Source organism: Amia ocellicauda, chromosome 4, assembly GCF_036373705.1.
Source record: "Amia ocellicauda isolate fAmiCal2 chromosome 4, fAmiCal2.hap1, whole genome shotgun sequence".
Taxonomy (NCBI): Eukaryota; Metazoa; Chordata; class Actinopteri; order Amiiformes; family Amiidae; genus Amia; species Amia ocellicauda.
This window is the reverse complement of record NC_089853.1, coordinates 20,728,887-20,746,150: the sequence shown is the minus strand read 5'-3', so window position 1 is coordinate 20,746,150 and position 17,264 is coordinate 20,728,887. Positions and strand designations below refer to the sequence as shown.

At 37.8% G+C, this 17,264-nt stretch overlaps 1 protein-coding gene across 10 annotated transcripts in view; it reads left to right on the top strand.

Moving 5' to 3' along the window:
• The window catches only part of tcf12 (transcription factor 12), a 112,432-nt gene that overhangs the window by 67,392 nt on the left and 27,776 nt on the right, over positions 1-17,264 (top strand). For all 10 annotated transcript variants that reach the window (XM_066701324.1, XM_066701328.1, XM_066701322.1 and 7 more), the window contains 2 exons: positions 3,070-3,202; positions 4,100-4,152. In XM_066701324.1, coding sequence (XP_066557421.1) covers positions 3,070-3,202; positions 4,100-4,152 — 186 coding nt within the window. The remainder of the gene's footprint in view (positions 1-3,069; positions 3,203-4,099; positions 4,153-17,264) is intronic.

The window sequence follows — 17,264 nt, the reverse complement described above, 5'->3', positions numbered from 1 at the left end:
TGGGCTTGACTTTGGGGACTTCTATGAAAAAAAAAAACTGGGGACAGGGATGACAACAGCTGGATGAGCTACTGGGATGGATTCACTACTAGAGACAAGCTGAGCCAGACAAATTGAATGGCATTCCCCTAATTTGTAATATGTTTTATGTTCTGATGATGTGATAGGTGATGGCGTTGACTAAAAACCTAAGAGCCAACGATGTAATAGAACCTTTATCTATATATTTGTTTTAATCCCAGGGATCATCAGGTGTGATAAGCAATGGCTCTTGTTGCAGAACAATATACTGCGGTTCTGGAAAGCACTGTTCCGTTTGACAAAGGTTTCTGTAGATAATCATAATCCACACACTGTAGCAATAAGCAGTTCCCTCACTCATCACACCTTAGATTAAACCATAATTATTATTGTGTATGACACTCTTCCCTTTAAGTATCATACAGTGTCACTAAGAGGAGTCATATTTATACTTGTTCATGAATAGGTTTTTGTCATAGATATATATATATATATAAGTGGAGAAAAAGCAGAGGGCGAAGTAAACAAAATGGTAGATATCAATACCTTGATTATCTTTCAGCACACTTTTCCCCAGACAAGTCTATATTTCCCAGTGCCCCCCTTTATATTTACTATTCCAAAAGCAGAGGGAGAATGGTAGACCTGATTTTCACATGCTGACAGACTCCATTTTAATCTATTGAAATAGGATGCAAATTATTTGTGTGCGGCATAGTAACTCCAGAGAAGAGAGGCAGACCATTTTAAGTGGAAGCAGCTTTCATGAAGCAAAGTCTCAGAAAATAAAAGGAGACTTTTGACTTTGTAATGCTTATGTAAAAGCCCCTTTACACCAGCGATGTTGCATAAAAAAAGAAAATACATCCTGTTGTTTTTCATATTGTAACAAGCCGTCTGCTTGAGAAAAACATCACGTGCGAATGGACAAACGGGGACAGGGTTGCTTTCCCCAACCCTCTATCAAGTTTTAAATAGCTTCTGAAACTATTTCTTGATTGTTCCATCCCATTAAAATTTAATTAAGTCTGCTAAACATTATTTTTTTCTTGTATAGTCCCATTTAAACAACCATCTTAATGTCCCTCCTAAATGCTCACCAGCCAAATGTGAAACAGGTGATGTTTGTTTCCCAGCAAAGGTAACAAAGGAGGGATTAGGAGCTAGGATATCTCATTAATGGATCTCACCATGTCTGCCCCAGACAGAAGCCCGTCACGTGCGTGTTAGTTAAGGGAGTAGTGCTTTGCAGGCTTTGATGTAAATTTAGGTTGCCTGTCCGTGGGTCTGTAAGTATGTTAATCCAGAAGCACGGTATCAGTCAGTGTTTTAGGAGGCTGTCCGTCATTTGATTATTCTCTGGTAATTGGATAGGTTTTAGAAGATGAGGGTCTAGTGGACTAGAAGCTCAGACGGTCTATATTAGGAGTTTTGTCAAGTTAAGCTGCGGTTTCTTTTCGTGAGTGGGTCACTTCAAAGATCAGACAGATGGTTTAAGGTGAACCTTGTGTGGCTTCATCTACCCGCCCCACTAACCCTCCTGCTTGACCAACATCCTTTGGGACGGTTTAGCTTTTTCTTTTTGTGTCTCTAGATACCTGGAGGCCATGATCAGTGCTAATCAATAATGTTTTACTGCAGACTTAACAAGGCAGTGGAATCAATAGGTCGGGCTGATTGCATTGATTTTTAACTAGTTCACTGTGCTTATGAACCACTGTTGTGTGTATGTGCAAGCTGTATGTTTCCTACCTTAGGCTGATGGTTCTACTACAGGAAAATGACAGTTTCCATCATATATATATATATATATATAATAGACTAAAATAAATTAGGGTACAAGCAAATGCATCAATCTGAATGAAGGCAGATTTTGGTTTCTATTTACAATTCTTTAATATTACTTTGGTGAGGTTGTAACTGCAGTGTCACAATAGACCACAGATGCTGCAGCTTTCCCCTGCATTTCAGATATTAATTAGTGCATTATCCTACATCAAAATCTTAACACCTTAATGTTCTCAGGAAATAAATTGTGAATTAAGGGTATTACAAAAGACAATTGCTTTGTTTCCATTGCCAACCTACAGGTATATTTGAAATTGAATAATACAAAGACTGTTTGCAATCTACCAAAGAAAATTTAAATAAAAAAATGTATGTAATACTAGAATGATACAATGACATTTGGTCTTTGTTTGCTCCCTGAAAGCAAACACAAACAAAAAATCAAAACATGCCAGCTTGCATGACTGTGTATGATTGCATTTTAATTTAAAAAGAGTTTTTTTTTTTTTAGTTACGGTTTTACAAATAAAACTTGTGACTCAAATTTTCCAGCAAAGCTTTGTAATGTTTACGAAACGCAACCATAGTCCTTGTTACGATCTCTAAATGCAACACATGGAAGCATTTTGGCATTAATTTATCAAGGAAGTGGTAGTGCTCTGTCTGTCTGGAGAAAGTCTGTTGCCATTGCCCTGAGTGTCTGTCTGCAGCAGGTACTGGCCGTCCACTAGAACGTGTCAGGTTAAGCAGCTTTGGCCCAGAATGTGCATTTGTTGCTTTTATTTAGTATTTAGTATTTATGCATCTAATGTATAGTTGTTCTGTTTAACAGTGCAGCTCAGAGAGAGCTGTTGGCTTTAGTTTATTTTTTGGTTAAAGTGTATATACACAGTCTCCCCTTTTAAGTGTTGGCAGAACTCTAACGCTTGATCATACTCTAGTTTGAAATCCGTGTTTTCTGTCTGAAACTTGCTTTGCATGTTGCGTTTTGACTACTATAATGACAAATAAAAACCTCCCGCATGAGAGACGACAGTTTTTGTTTAGTTTTTTTTTTATTTATGTATTTATTTATGCTGAAAAAAATAATAAAAAAGAAACCGCCTTGGGGGTAATTCATGGCTGAGGATCCAGTAAATTACAACAACTGCCTTGAACATATGGCTTAATGATAGGTATTATCAACTGCTTCAGGCTCTGTCTTATTTGTAGAGTTAAGTGTTATATTCATTTTGTGCATGTTTCTTGTGTGTTTTGCAGTCCAGTCTTCGTTCTGACATTGGGCTTGCCAGTCCTGGGCCAGTGACATCATCAGCAAAAGCCGGGGCTCCATTCTACTCTTTCTCTGCCTCAAATCCACGGCGACGACCCCTTCAGGACTCCGTCCCCCTCGGTCAGTGGTCCAAAGAAAAGAGAGGAGAGAGAGAGATGACTGATGCTAATAGATGCTAACGTATTGATACATATATATATATATATATATATATATATATATATATATATATATATATATATATATATATATATATATATATATATATATATATATATATATACCATATGCATATTTTTTGTATGACTCAAACATGAAAGATGCCTGTGGAATCCTTGCCAAGTGTTGTGACCTCATTCTTTGCCAGGAAATAACAAATAACCACGCATATGTCAGATGTATTTTTAGTCAACTGTCTTTAAGACAATTGTCCTTTTAGTGCTGAAATCATAAACCTCATCAGGAGAGAACTTGCCTATGTTTTGCCTGTGATATTTTATACATTGTGTACTCCTTCCTGTCTGGAGTTAAATTTTCAGTTTCAGTGCTGAATAATTTTTCTGGTGAAAAGGAAGCCTGGAGATTCAGTTCTGTTTCTCACTAAACAGACAATTAGGGAGGAATTGCGATACTGTGACACAAATACAGATTCCCCATTTTAAAAGGATGCTATTGACTGTTTAAGTCAGGAACACAGATCTGAGGGATTGAAAGGAGTATGACTCCAAAAGAGCCTTTAAATCCTGCTAACACACTCCCCTGAATAATCCACACACAATAATGTACAAGTGCAGTTTTCATTCAATATTCAATCATGTTTTCTGATATGCAGACATACTTTAAAATAGAGTGTACATTAATACAAAATAATAAATAGTTGATACCCGTCATGAATTCAATTGGCGTGCTGTTTGTTTCTACGACTGGCCTATACAAACCATGCTGGTGTTGTTTTGTGTACACATTGGTTTTCATTAGGTATGCTGAAGGCAGTTTTTTTGTTTATTCTTCTTGCAGATCCTTTACAAACAAAGAAAGTGAGGAAGGTCCCTCCTGGATTGCCTTCATCTGTGAGTTGAGGATTATTTTATCTGCCTACTTTTATTTATTTATTTATTTATTTATTTATTTATTTAAATAGATCTGGGTCACATTACAAAGGAGGAGGCTGTTGATATCGCTGCCACAAGCTTCACTCTCAAATGTAACTTTCAACATGAGTCAACATGAGGGTTGGGGTCTGTGTCAATATAGTGCTGCTCTCTGCACACTGTCCTGAATTTGAAAATTAAACACTCTTGTATGTGAATTATTGTTTTAATAGTTTGTTTTGTTTGTTTGTTTCTTAATTTTTTGATTATACATTTGGACGAGGGATTTGTGGTCAGGCTGTTTCACTCTGGGCTCCCTGGTGCCTCTCTAGGGAGGCAGAGCTGGGACAGTGACTGTCAAAGAAGATCGTCAGTACAGGTCTTTTGATGTTTAATTAGTCATTATGTTGCTGAACAGGGGGACAGACAGAGATTAATAGCTGCGAATCTTAGAAATTTACATTTGTAATAATCCCAGTGGAGCACAAGGCATTAAGATTCGGTGGAAGTGTAGAGCTCAGCTTGCATAGCTAGGGCTGGGCTTATTAATATGCATAAATCACTAAGTCAGATGTTCATTGTGAAACCCTGGTGGATTTTGAAAGCCTTTATTAAGCCTTTTCCTAACTTCAGCCCAGCACTAGAAAAAGCTTTAAAAGCAACTAGTTTGCAGATCCCTTGCTTGAAAATGTATCCTCTGAGAATAAAGGGCTTTGATGAGAATGGTTGGGAGCGGTTTGCATGGGGGAGTCGTTATTGGCTGTGATAATCGGGTGCTGTGGCAGTCGTTGTACTCTGGAAATTAAATATGCTTTATTCTTTAAAAAGAGTAAAATTGTTTATAAATGAGTCTGCCTTTACACACACACACACACACACACACACGAAAAAAAGTTGTGTGAAAGACGAGCTAGGAAAACACCCTTGGGCAACGAAGGAAAAAAAAAAAGTGCTCTATATATTTATAATATATATATATATATATATATATATATATATATATATATATATATATATATTTTTTTTTTTCCTTTTACACACTGAAACAAGCAAGTGAGGGGAGAGAGAGGGAGATAGAGAGGGAGAGGGAGAGAGAGAGAGAGAGCTTGGTTGCCTTGCGGGGTACATCTCTTTGTTGTGTAAATGGATGTAGGGCTTTTATTTGTCAGTACTTAACACATGGGCGCAGGTGCACTTGGATGAGTCATAACTCAAAGCAGTATAATGCTGAATGGAACAAAGTGCATAGGCAGCAGTGACAGAGAAAGTAAAATGCTTTTTTTTTTTCCTTCCCCCCCCCTTCTTTAAATTCCATTTTAACTCTGCTTAATACAGAAGTGTCTTGGAGGAATTTCGCCTCTCCTTCTACCTCTCGCTCTCTCTTCCTGCTTGAAAAAGGCTGCAAATCTTGCGATAGGAAATATTTGATGGTGCTGTGCTCCAGATGCAGATGAGGCTTTTCTTATTGCCTTGGGCAGCTGTGTTCTAGACCTGTAGCCTACCTGGGAGCTGGGATTGCAGCTGCCGGCACTCTTCAAAGCTTTTGCTTGCATAAGCACTTGGGCCCCACTAGAGGCTGAATAGCTGCTTGATAAACAAAATGAACACAATGCTTCCAATCATTATTCCCCAGGCCATATATATATATATATATATATATATATATATATATATATATATATATATATATATATATTATAGTATGTGTGTGTTTTTTTTTCTTTCTGTAGCTTAAAATAGTTTGGTAATTTACATTTTAACAGTTGTACATGATGCATTGGTGGGTTAAAGCCAGGCTATAGGTGGTTTCTGACAGATTGACAAACTGTAAAATATTGGAAAAGAGAGACCTTGTAATCTTCATTTCATCTTGGAAATGTCATTTGTAGATGTATACAAAATTAGTTTTTTTTTTTTTTCCTCTGCCTCTGAATAACTGTGTGTGTATGTAGGCGATTATTGCTGTTCGTGTCTATGTATATATACAGTTCCGTGTTTATGATTTTGTATATTTTCTTTATAAGCACATGCATAAATTGATTTGTATTCTTAGTGACCTAGAGAAGAATGGGAGGATCACATTTGTTTTATTTGGCGTAGCTGGAGAGACACAAACGCGGAGAAAATTTTTCTTGTCTTCTGCACGTCTCCTGTCAGGTGATGGTATGCTCTGTGCTGCAGTAGGGATGGTGTGTTCTGCTCAAGCTGTAAACCCGAATTTTACAAATTTGATCCTGGCTCAGCTGCTCTGCTCACAGCTGGAGCTGGATGCGCAGGTTCAGAGTGAAGAAGGCTGATTAATGGCCTCGTCTGTTTGATAACATTTGATCTTGTAGAAGAGAGCTGCGGTATTGCAAGGCCACTGTGGAGGAACAGGCAGGATGTGTTCACTGAGGGAGGAGGCTGGGTGGGGGAGGCTGTACAGTTGTGTCCTGATGGTGATGGAGTTATACTTGTAAGCCCAGTAAGCATGGAAAGGTGGAGAGGACCCCAACTTGTTTGTCACTGGTTTCTTTTTTTTCATTTTTTAAGCAGCTCAGTGCTGCTCCATGCTGACGGCATGTCTGTCTGAAACCAAGTTTAAAGGTAAATGAAGACTTGGCTAGTGAAACTTGACTCCATATTCACAGTGATTAACTGTGCCTGTTCAGAGTTTTAAAGTGTGGTGTTTAATGAATAATATGTATTAGCCAATTTTATTTGTTTATATTAATTGTATGAAAAATCCTAATGCAAAAAGTCACCTTTTTATTAAAGGCCTACTAGAAGTTAGAGATTCACAGGTGAAGAGCAAACCAGTCTGTCTTTTTCATTTAAGTGGAATGTAAATACAGAAATACAGAGTAAATACAGAAGAAAACATTTCATTGCAGAACCATAAAACCGCTGAATGCTGTCAGTGGTTTCTGCAGCAATGGGCTAGGGGAAAGCATTGCTTAAAGTTTACGGGGACTCATACAGTTCTTAATTTTGCCTTTCGCTTGCTATGAAAAGCTGATGCAGATATAATCTCACAGAAAATAACACTGTAAGACAAAACAGAAAGCTTTTTTGTTAACAGGCAGCAGGGACACTAAGCACCAATGCAGGGCAAGGGGGACAACTGCAGCTTTCTGTGTCCTCAAACCTGCATTGCTGGAAGCCAGTGGTTTGAAATTACTTGCATGTCAGAGGAAACTTGGCTTTTAAAGACACTATTTGTCCCACAAACATAATCAACATGCACGGTGTGACGTTGGCTCCATTAGTGGAGGTGGGCTTTGAGGGGAGGATACACAAGACGCAACGATATCCCTTGAGGGTGGATTGCTGGCTGGAACCCTGACTGTGAATGACAAAAAGATTGTCATTTGCTTCTGACAGATCATTCAAATGCCAAACTTGTTTCATTTGAGGGTCACATGAAGCAAAGGACGTGGCAAATACAGACGAATGTGTGCGCTAAATGTTTGTTAAAAAAAATAAAAAAGCCATAGCAAATAGTTCTGTGGAGTACCTGGGTGCAGGTTTTTTGCTGGTAGTCAGTGATGCGTCAGTGCTCTTCAAACAGTATTTTTGTGTTAAACGTAGAACGAGTGAGTTTAGTTAAGCCAAGTTCATCAGGGTTTTGCTTCTAGAGCCATCTACAGGCCGAGTGTGGATATGAAACTAGCAAATGTGTGCCTTTTGTGTTTTTCTTTTGAACTTCAGTATCTAATGCAAGGTCAGGAACTTGAATAGAGTACCTCTTGTAAAGTGACATTCGGCAAGAGAAAACACGTGCCACAGTCCCTTTGTACTTGCGCCAGAAGATGGATGTTTTTGAAGCAGCCCTTTCAAACAGACATTTCCCTTTGTTCCCGAAGATCTCCTCTCTTTCCAGAAGTTTGTAATATTCTTCCACTGGAAATGTAGGTTGTGCAAACAAATCCACAAAACAATAGTAAATACGATTGAAACTGGGATATTGAAATCAACCCTTGAACACTGCACAGTGTCTTAAAAAAAGAGAGAGAAATTTAATGCCCTGCACAAATTGAATACATATGGCCTTTTCATTCTTTATGAGATGCACAGAAGTTGGAATATATCTATCATTTTTGTACAAAATTATTTTAACTTCAGCAGAGGGTTGATGTTCAATTGGAATGTTTTCCATCTCAAAATTCTGATACGGGGTTATTTAAAATGGTCTTGTGTCCTGTTGGTTTTTTTTACCCCCTCTGAAGGGGCGGGGGGTGAACGGGACAGACATAAGTATGCTTTAATTTTTTCAGCAGTTTATTAGTTAACCACAAGAGGGGGGTGTTGGGTCTTCCTCATTGCTGGCTGTGACTCAATTGTCTTTTGTGCTGATCAGATTGCTGATTAGATAGACACCCTGTAAGCCAAACTCAGATAGCCTAGAACAGAAGTGTGCTCCCTGTAGGGTATGATAGTTACATGTGTGTGGCATCCCCGTGAAGGATAGCCAAATGAAATTATCTGAAGTCTTCCACCACAAACTACACACAATGGAGACAAACGGAGCAGCCCAGTTTTACCTTAAAACATTATAAATAAACAAAAAAACAAAACTACAAAATATTGTATACCCTGTAATGTAACCATTCTGTGCATGCATATGGAGTATGCAGAACAGGCTGAAGCACAAGCTTTACTAATGCAATGGACACAAATATGTTTCCTATTGGGGTTCCTCTTATTACACTCTTAACTCAAGCCAAGAACTTCTTGTTGCGGTGGTATATGTTTATGAGTAACTGAGTAATATGGGAAACTCTACCATCATAAGTTTAGTCAATTTGTTTGATTTGAAGAGTGTGTCATTCCGATAAGACATTACACTTAACGTTAGCGTTCTGTAGACATACCTAGACAATATGAAGTATTTCTCACTCCACAGAACTTGGAGGCTCTCTGAGGGAGGCTGTGTAGCTGGCTCAGTGTCCTCAGGCTACATACTGAGATTTCCTGGGCTGGTTTGATTGGATTTAAATGAGGCCTCTTGGCTAGGAACTGGCCTGGCTCACTGTGTTACTCTGCTATATCCTTCTTGATGTTCTGACTGGTGTAGGTTTGTACAGGGGCAAGCAGAGTAGATCTTGTGTAAAATGCTGCCTTCACTGTTTATGGTAGTTATGTGATGGTTCTAGTTTTGCTATACAGGAGAGGGGGAGCTTAGGAGTCTGTCTGTCTGTGTGCGATGCTGCAGTGCGGCACATGTTGGCTGTTGTAATTCTTAGTGATACAAAGGTGAATGGGTGCCAGCCAGACTCTGCAGAGTTGTACTTACGTTATAGGCAATTCAAACTGCAAATCTTTGTTTCTCTGTAGCTACTCAGTGTTTTGACTATGTAACAAAAATGAACAATCAAAACTAATTTATCTATCTATACACATGCATACATTTCCATACATAATTTTCTACTCTTAAAAAAAAAAAAACCCACCCAGTTGTTCAGATGTAAATTGTTCTTTCACAGTCATTTCCAGAATCAAGTGAGTACAAGATCAAGTTAATTGCATTTCAGACTAAGAAAGAAGTAGGTGCATCTTAGTGTCCCGCGGCACTGTCGTCAGCCAACAGTGAGGTCGCTTGCCAGTCGGAGGTCACACAGCCTGGCAGCCTGTGGCTGAGCTGGGATTATGTCTGCCAGAAACATATAGGATGTGTATATTTACACGGTAAACTATACAGACAGACAGCTTTATAAATAACTGTACCTAATTTTAAGTTCTACGCTGCAGGTGTGAGGACTTGTCTCTGCACACGAAATCAGGTCAGAATCAAGGGGAGACACTGAACAGCTACAGAAGTTGATGAAAATAATCAACAAACAGTTCGGAATTGGGACACATCTTTGCTGCTCTAATTTGAGATCTTGTATTGTTTCAAGCCAAAGATTTGTTCTGAATCTCTATAGGAAATTATTATTTTCTTGAGGTTAGAAATCAAATTAGTCCAGTTGAGGATTGAAAGGTCAGTTTCAAACCTGCAACAGGAATTTGATCGCTGAGGTCTTTTAACAGAATCACTATTCATTGCTCAGTCAAGGGAAAGGTGTAGTATGTTCAGTTAATACAAGGGACATTTTAGATCAATGAATGCCCTGGAAAAGTATCAGTTAGCACCTCGGACCCCATCACACCTTTACAAGAGCTGAGGAAGGTCCCTGATTCTAAGGGTATTGGCCTCTGTGAATTTAGCATTTTCAGCACCCACAACAGTCAAGAGAAGAGAAGGACAAGCTAGATCAGATGTGATTAGAAATTTGGCTCTGGGGATGTGTTAGTCCTTCTTATAGAGAGGGTCTCAGGATGTCCTAGGTAGGTCACCGCCAGGCTGGACTTGTTTGGACTCGATGGGGCATGTGGGCTCAGTACTGCTCCGTGCTGACGGCATGTCTGTCTGAAACTAAGTTTAAAAAAAGACGAAGGGGGTGTGTGTGTGTGTGTGTGTGGGGAATCAGCTCCATCTCCAGCTGACTCACTTTGTCAGACTGAGCCGTGGATTAACCCTTCACGTGTCACCCAGGAAACTGAAACAAACAACTGCTTTGACCAGGGCACGGTGGAACAGAATAGTCATTCTCAGTGTAATAGGATTCGCTCTGGAAGGCAAGATAATGCAGTGCAGCTGTGACATTGTGTTATGTAGTTTAACCAATTATATAAATATATGTGTGTGTATATATTATACAATAAAAATATATTAAATTGCAATTCCACATAGATTATTACTTTCCTAGGTTATCATTTCACAACGTTACCCACTCAGTACAGTGTTTAAGTTTTTATTTTTATTTTCACTCTCTCTCCCTCCATATCTTGACTTCTCATGGTTTGTTCAAGCCTTATCATCACAGCTTTCTTGACACCTTCAAGTTGAAACCTATCCCATTTGTAACACCCAGCACAGGCACAAAAGGTTCTTAAAACAGGACTTTTTAGAACTTAAAAAAATATATATTTTCATGACTGCAAAACTTTCGAAGTCTTTCATCTCCCTTTGGTGAAAAAGGCTTCTATTCCTGAATGCTTCAGCCACTAACATTGTGAGCAAGGCATGGCTTGGACATTTGTTTTCTTTTTTTTATCTTATGTCAACAGGATTCTGTATAGTTAAAGAGATTGTAACATCTCACCGACAGAAAAAGACAAAACATTAGTACTGAAATGCAGGGAAACTTTTTTTTTTTTTTTTTTAACTGAGAATCTTTTTTTTTCTCATTCTTTTTTGCTTCCACCCTCCCATAAGCCATCCTCCACCTCCCCCTCCCCGTCCCTTCTTGGTCTCAGAGGGCTGAAATAAGTCTTTGTGGCCCCGTGGGAATAGAGGAAGTGGTGCATCAGTGTGCGCCCTGACCTAACGCTGTTGCCCCTTTGCAGCTGCTGAGTGTTTTAAAGAACTTTTTGTTTACAGCCAAGGCTCTGTACTGTTCAAGAAAATATCAAGGGGACACCCGCAGTCTGAACACACTCCCCCTGCGAAAATAGCCGTAGCATAGGCAAGTTTCCCTGTTGGGCAGTTGCAGAAGAGGTCAGATTGTTGTCTAGAGAGTATTGACAAAAATCTCTTGGGTTTTCAACTTACATTTTCAGTTTCAATTTGCTAAATATAACACATTGACTGCATACTGTTTTTCTGATCTGCTGAATCCTAGAAAATTCAGAGGAGAAAAAGTACACACTTTTTAAATTCAGAATTCAGTGAGCTGGAATATTTCATTTTCTCTCTAGGGTTGAACAAACTCTCCGGAGGAAAAAATATATATTTTTATTTTTATTTTTTAAAGCATGTTCATTAAACTATACTTATGCATCAGTGATTAAGCTGTATTTTTCACAGACCTGGTGAAAAGATATTCATACAGTAGATCCTCAAATATCCCTTTTTTCCCCCGCCCTTCTCCATGTCTAATGTACAATTGCTGATTGCTAATTGGGACATTTCTGGAGTTATGGAGCAACTTAAAACCCAGCCAGATGGCAAAGTCAGTGGAGGTGCAGGAGCCTCGTCTCATTCAGCCACGAGGGCTCTAATTTAATTAGAACAAAAACAAACGATTAACCAGCTCAGCATTAGGCCATGTGTTTATTGCTCTGCAGCTTTTAGTGGGTTTAGATACAGCTAATAAATAATAGCCTTCCATTAATAATATGATTTTAGTCAAAGCTCCACATCTTCCAGAAAATCTGATTTTTATTTCTTTCTTTTAAAATCCAACCCTACTTTTTTCTTTTTTCTCTCCCCTCACACTCTCTCTCTCTCTCTTGTCCCCCCCCTATCATCAGCACTAATACAGTTTAGGGAAAACCGAACAGATCTAGCTGTCCCTGTCCCCCCTCTCTGGCTGCCTGCAATGGTCCAGCCCTGATTTGCATAAGTTCCCTCTGAGTAAATCCATGTGTGGAGGGGTAGTACTGAAGGAATTAGTCCCTCTCAGCACGTTTGGATGTATGTCTTGGGAAAAAAGGTAGTGTACTGTTGCTGTATTCTGAAACAGTATAATTGCTAAAACCAACATGTACTGTGCGTACCCAGTGCCAGGAATGGGCAGCAACACTTTAATGTATTACTACAATGGGAAGACAGTAAGTGTACTTTTGTTTTTGCAATGCCTCTGTGAGAAAAGTGTGTGTTTGTGTGCAGGTCCTAATTGGCTCTCATGTTTGTCCAAGAAACTGACATTATGCTGCTATCAGGGAGAGCAGCATGTGTAGTCTATGAGCTTTTCAGTTTATTTTATTTTAGCAGTTTTATTTTATTTTTGTGCTTTTTTGTTTTGACATATAATAATAGTAAATACTACTTTATATTTTAAAATATCTGCCTCGCAGGCAAACATTCATTTTCAATGACCGGTTGTAGACAAGAGTGACTTAATTCACAATTAAAAAGCAAAAAAAAACAAAAAACATTAGTGCTGCTATAGAGGCATATGAGCTTTCACATTGAGCTGTTCGGGAAAGTATTGTTAAAAGCTGATAGTTTGGTAGTGTTCACAAATTTTTCTGAGAGGATCCATGTCAGAATTTTTTTATCATTAAAATATTCTAGTCTTCTACATGCAAATCCATGAATGAAATTTAATTTACATGCAAATAGTCTTACAGGTTTTCCTATGATATCCTCTTGTGTTTTATAATATCCCTTGAAACACAACTGTAATGTTAATAACTCCCGTTTGCTTCTTTTTTTTTCTTCCTTATATATAAATAGCTTTTATAGAGTTTTACTTGTCCGAATTATATCAGTCTGATACACTGAAAATAGAGTTCTTTCAGCCTTTACTGTGTTTTTATTGGCCGAATGGTACAGCAGGGAGGGAGATGAAAGTATTTTTTTAGTTAGCTGAAATAATAAGTTCGAGTCTGGGAATGATTAAGGAAACAGTCATCCTGTTAAGGTTAGATTTTCCTGTTTGCAGTTTGAAGTCCAAGCACCAGCTCTACTGTTATTCCATCTGTTTCTAATCAAATTGGCATTCTTCACCCTACGGGGAGCCTAATCAGATTCCTAGTGATTTCAGTAATAGTCTCTTTGATATTGTGTTCTTCTGAAAACTTTATTCTTTGCTTCACCCTGTGATATGTATGTGTGTGTGTAGTTAAAGGGAGTGATCCATGAATGACCGTCTCCTCAGCTCAGTGCTGCGAAGCATTCTGTCCCAGGTGTTACAGTAGCAAGGTGCTCGGTGAACGAGCCTTTAGACGAGCAGGTCATGTTCAACAAAATAAGTGTTTAAACTATTCCATGTGTATTTTTTCTCTCTTTTTATGGGCATGTGTTTTAGTACTTTAAAGAAAAAAAAAAAGATTAATATTGTCTGCATGTTACAAATAAAACACAATTGTCTCTGTACACTTAATCATTTCCATCTGTTGTGTAGAAATTGTTGTGCTATTATTTCAGAGGTGCACATTTTATCTGTGAATCTTAACAAGCCATTAGGTATCGACCGTACAGATCTAGTACTAAGGTGAAATTACTGTGCATGACAGACTCTGCTTTGGTTCAGTTTTTATTTTGTTTAAAAAGTTTTGGGTTTTATTCTGATTCCGTTGATGGTTTTCAAATATAAACCTCAAAATTAGTCTCTGATGTCTAAAATAGGAAAAGGTTGAGTTTCTTAGTTTTCACGATTTATTAAATATGGCAGGTCACTTGACTAGTTGATAATGAATTTGAGTGTCTTTCTCAAGTGCCTGAAATGTGTTCCTTTTTTGGTGGATACAATAAATGCATGTGAGGATTAAACTGCACAGAAATATAGTGATGACTGTGACTTCCATCAAGCTTTAGTCTTACTATTCCACATGCCCCATTACAACATTTCCCTTTGTTCCTGCTCCACAAAAGAAACACTTTGATCTTTTTTCATATTAAGTATTTCCAGGCTTCTATTGTGGAGGATGAGGAAGAAAATTGGTAGCATGTGGTCATAACATGTCAAAGTTGAACTTTATGATTTAGAGTAGTTAGTAAATAGTTTTTTGTTTTTTTTTAGATGTGTAATTTTTTCATTTACACTTTCTTCACTTTCTCTTCACTATTCATCGATGTCCTTTTATGTAGGTTTGATATATTGATAAATTATCAAGCAGCTTTTTGCACATAGTACTGCTGTCTCTTAGGTTTCTGAGGGTTTATAACTTGTGAAGTGTTTTATTTCCTTTGTTATTTTCCTCCATGCTTTCTTAGATAAATACCCAAAGGTTTAGGAAACTTGCATATTTCAGTGTATTTGAAGGGTGTGGTATATTTATCTAAGGTGTCGCCCTTCCTGTTTAATATCCTTAAGGTGAAATTAAGGATTTCATGAATAAAAGCATTGTGAAAATAAAATCTGTACAAAAACATTGACAAGAGCTGATATAACTGTTTATCATTTAATAATTTAAAACTATTTGCAACTCCAGTTTGGAGTTATAGGATAAGAGATTATAAAATATGAAATAACAGGAACTTTTTATTTGTACTCGAAATTGAGATAACTTTCACAGTATTTACAATTGCATTTCAGCAGGTGGCTTCAACCTGAATAGCACTTAGAGCTATTGAAAATGAGAGAAAATGACTAAAGGACTTATCTTTTGAAAAATGTCTTATGTTGACTAGGTTACAACAGTGAAAAGATTTGAAGTTTAAACTTCAATTTCAACATTTTTTTTTTTCCTTGAGGCCTAAAAAGTAACAAGTTTTATCAGGAAACAACAGGACTAATGACGGGAGTATTGCCTTTAAGCTGCGTGCTTTCTGCCTTTATAATTGTTACATTTCTTCCTTCATAAATTGGAAAAAAAAAAAAAAAAAAAAAAAATCCTGAGGCCAAGAATATTCAAAATAATGGCTTGCAGGAACAGGATATTTTATTGTCACGTAAAACCAATTGCTTTGAGTTACTCAGGATGAGTTTTTTTTTCAGTACTACTTTTATGTTTAATTTTGTGTTTTTCAGATAGGTGCCCAATTATACATGTTGACAGTTTAATGATCTTTCTCTCGTGTTGTGTTTTCATTGGCATGATATTTAGATCAAATACAGGTGTTCCAAGGAAGTGGTGGGAGTTTAAGTGAAATATCCAGACCTGCCAAGCTGTACCCATCCACTATGGGGAAGAGCATAGTCTTGGGATAATTTACTTTATTTTCTCTTCAATAAATATAAATGTAACAAATATTAATATTAAAGGGTTTAATAGCCATTACTAAGTAGCCGAAGCACCTAACTTTGTGACGTGTGTGTGTGTGTGTTTATATATATATATATATATATATATATAAAAATACATAATAGGCGGCAGCTTTAAAAAAAATTGCATCAACTCCATACCAAAAAAGGTCTACACAGTGGCGATCGCCCTTAACAAATGCCCCAATAAAGTAATACAAAAAAATAAAGATTGGCTCCTTCCTCCAGAGACTTGTGTAATTTGGGCGCCTGGTGTTCCTGAGGCTTTATTAATGGGTCGGCCAGTTAGCCGAGGGTAAGGAGGACAATTAATTTGATCTAGTGCCATATGCTGTCCATTGCAGCTCAGACGAGGACAAAGCTAGGGCTCGTGCACAAGGACTAACCTGGGATCACCATGGGAGTCTAGCCATTGGGGGTAATTTGCAGAAGTGGGAGAGAGCCCAGGAGAGTTTGGCCTGGTTAACTTCACAGGCCCACTGTAGCTGCCACTCTGTGCTGCCACACGCTCCGGCCAGGCCGTCTGGGTGCTGACATCCTCGTCCATTGATGTTTCAGAGTGAAGGTTGTGTTCATTTCCATGGGCACATCAAAGCAGGCAGAGAGGGGATCAGGTGTGACACAGACTCAATCTATAAATATTTTATTTATTTATTTAATTCCCCCCCCCCCCCATAGTGTGTGGCCCAGGCATGAAACTTGTTTGTAAAATTAAGGGCAACAGGAATCAAGGGGCTTTTTATAGTTTCTTGTTCTTGTTTTTGAAACTGCTGAACTGAATGACTATTAAGATTGTTCATCCATATATATTTGTTTGTTCACCTCAGGGTTTTTCCATTGTATTATTTTTTCCTATTTATTTATTTATTTATTAGCACCTTATCGAGGGTGACTTGCATCAGAATTCCAATCTGAATTACATTTCTATATCTACTTTATTTGAAAGGGAATGTTGGCAGTGATTACAAAATACTTTTGTGCAGAAAACAAAAAGGTACACCCAAACCACACCAATCCTCAAAACTGAATATTGAAAATATACATTTGCCTAAAATTGAATTTAAACTGAGGGGGTGGGGGGCTGATGACCAAGAATATCCTGGGATACTGCTCTTTAATTCTTTTAGTTTATTACTTGAATTACATCTGTTTTAGTTTAAAAGAAAAAAATATGTTTGGTAAAATTCCCTATGTTATGTTTGGATTTATATATTATATTAACTGATTGAAGCGATTTTAGTATGCCTCTTAATGGGAAATTACTTGCATAGAACCTTTTTTGGCAAAATAAGAGAAGTGCCACATTTCTACTTTTAATCATACTGCATTAATGCACATTTAAAGGTATGATTAGATCATTAAATTAATGAATTGGCATTAATCTGCAGGTGATCAGATGACATGAGGGGTCTG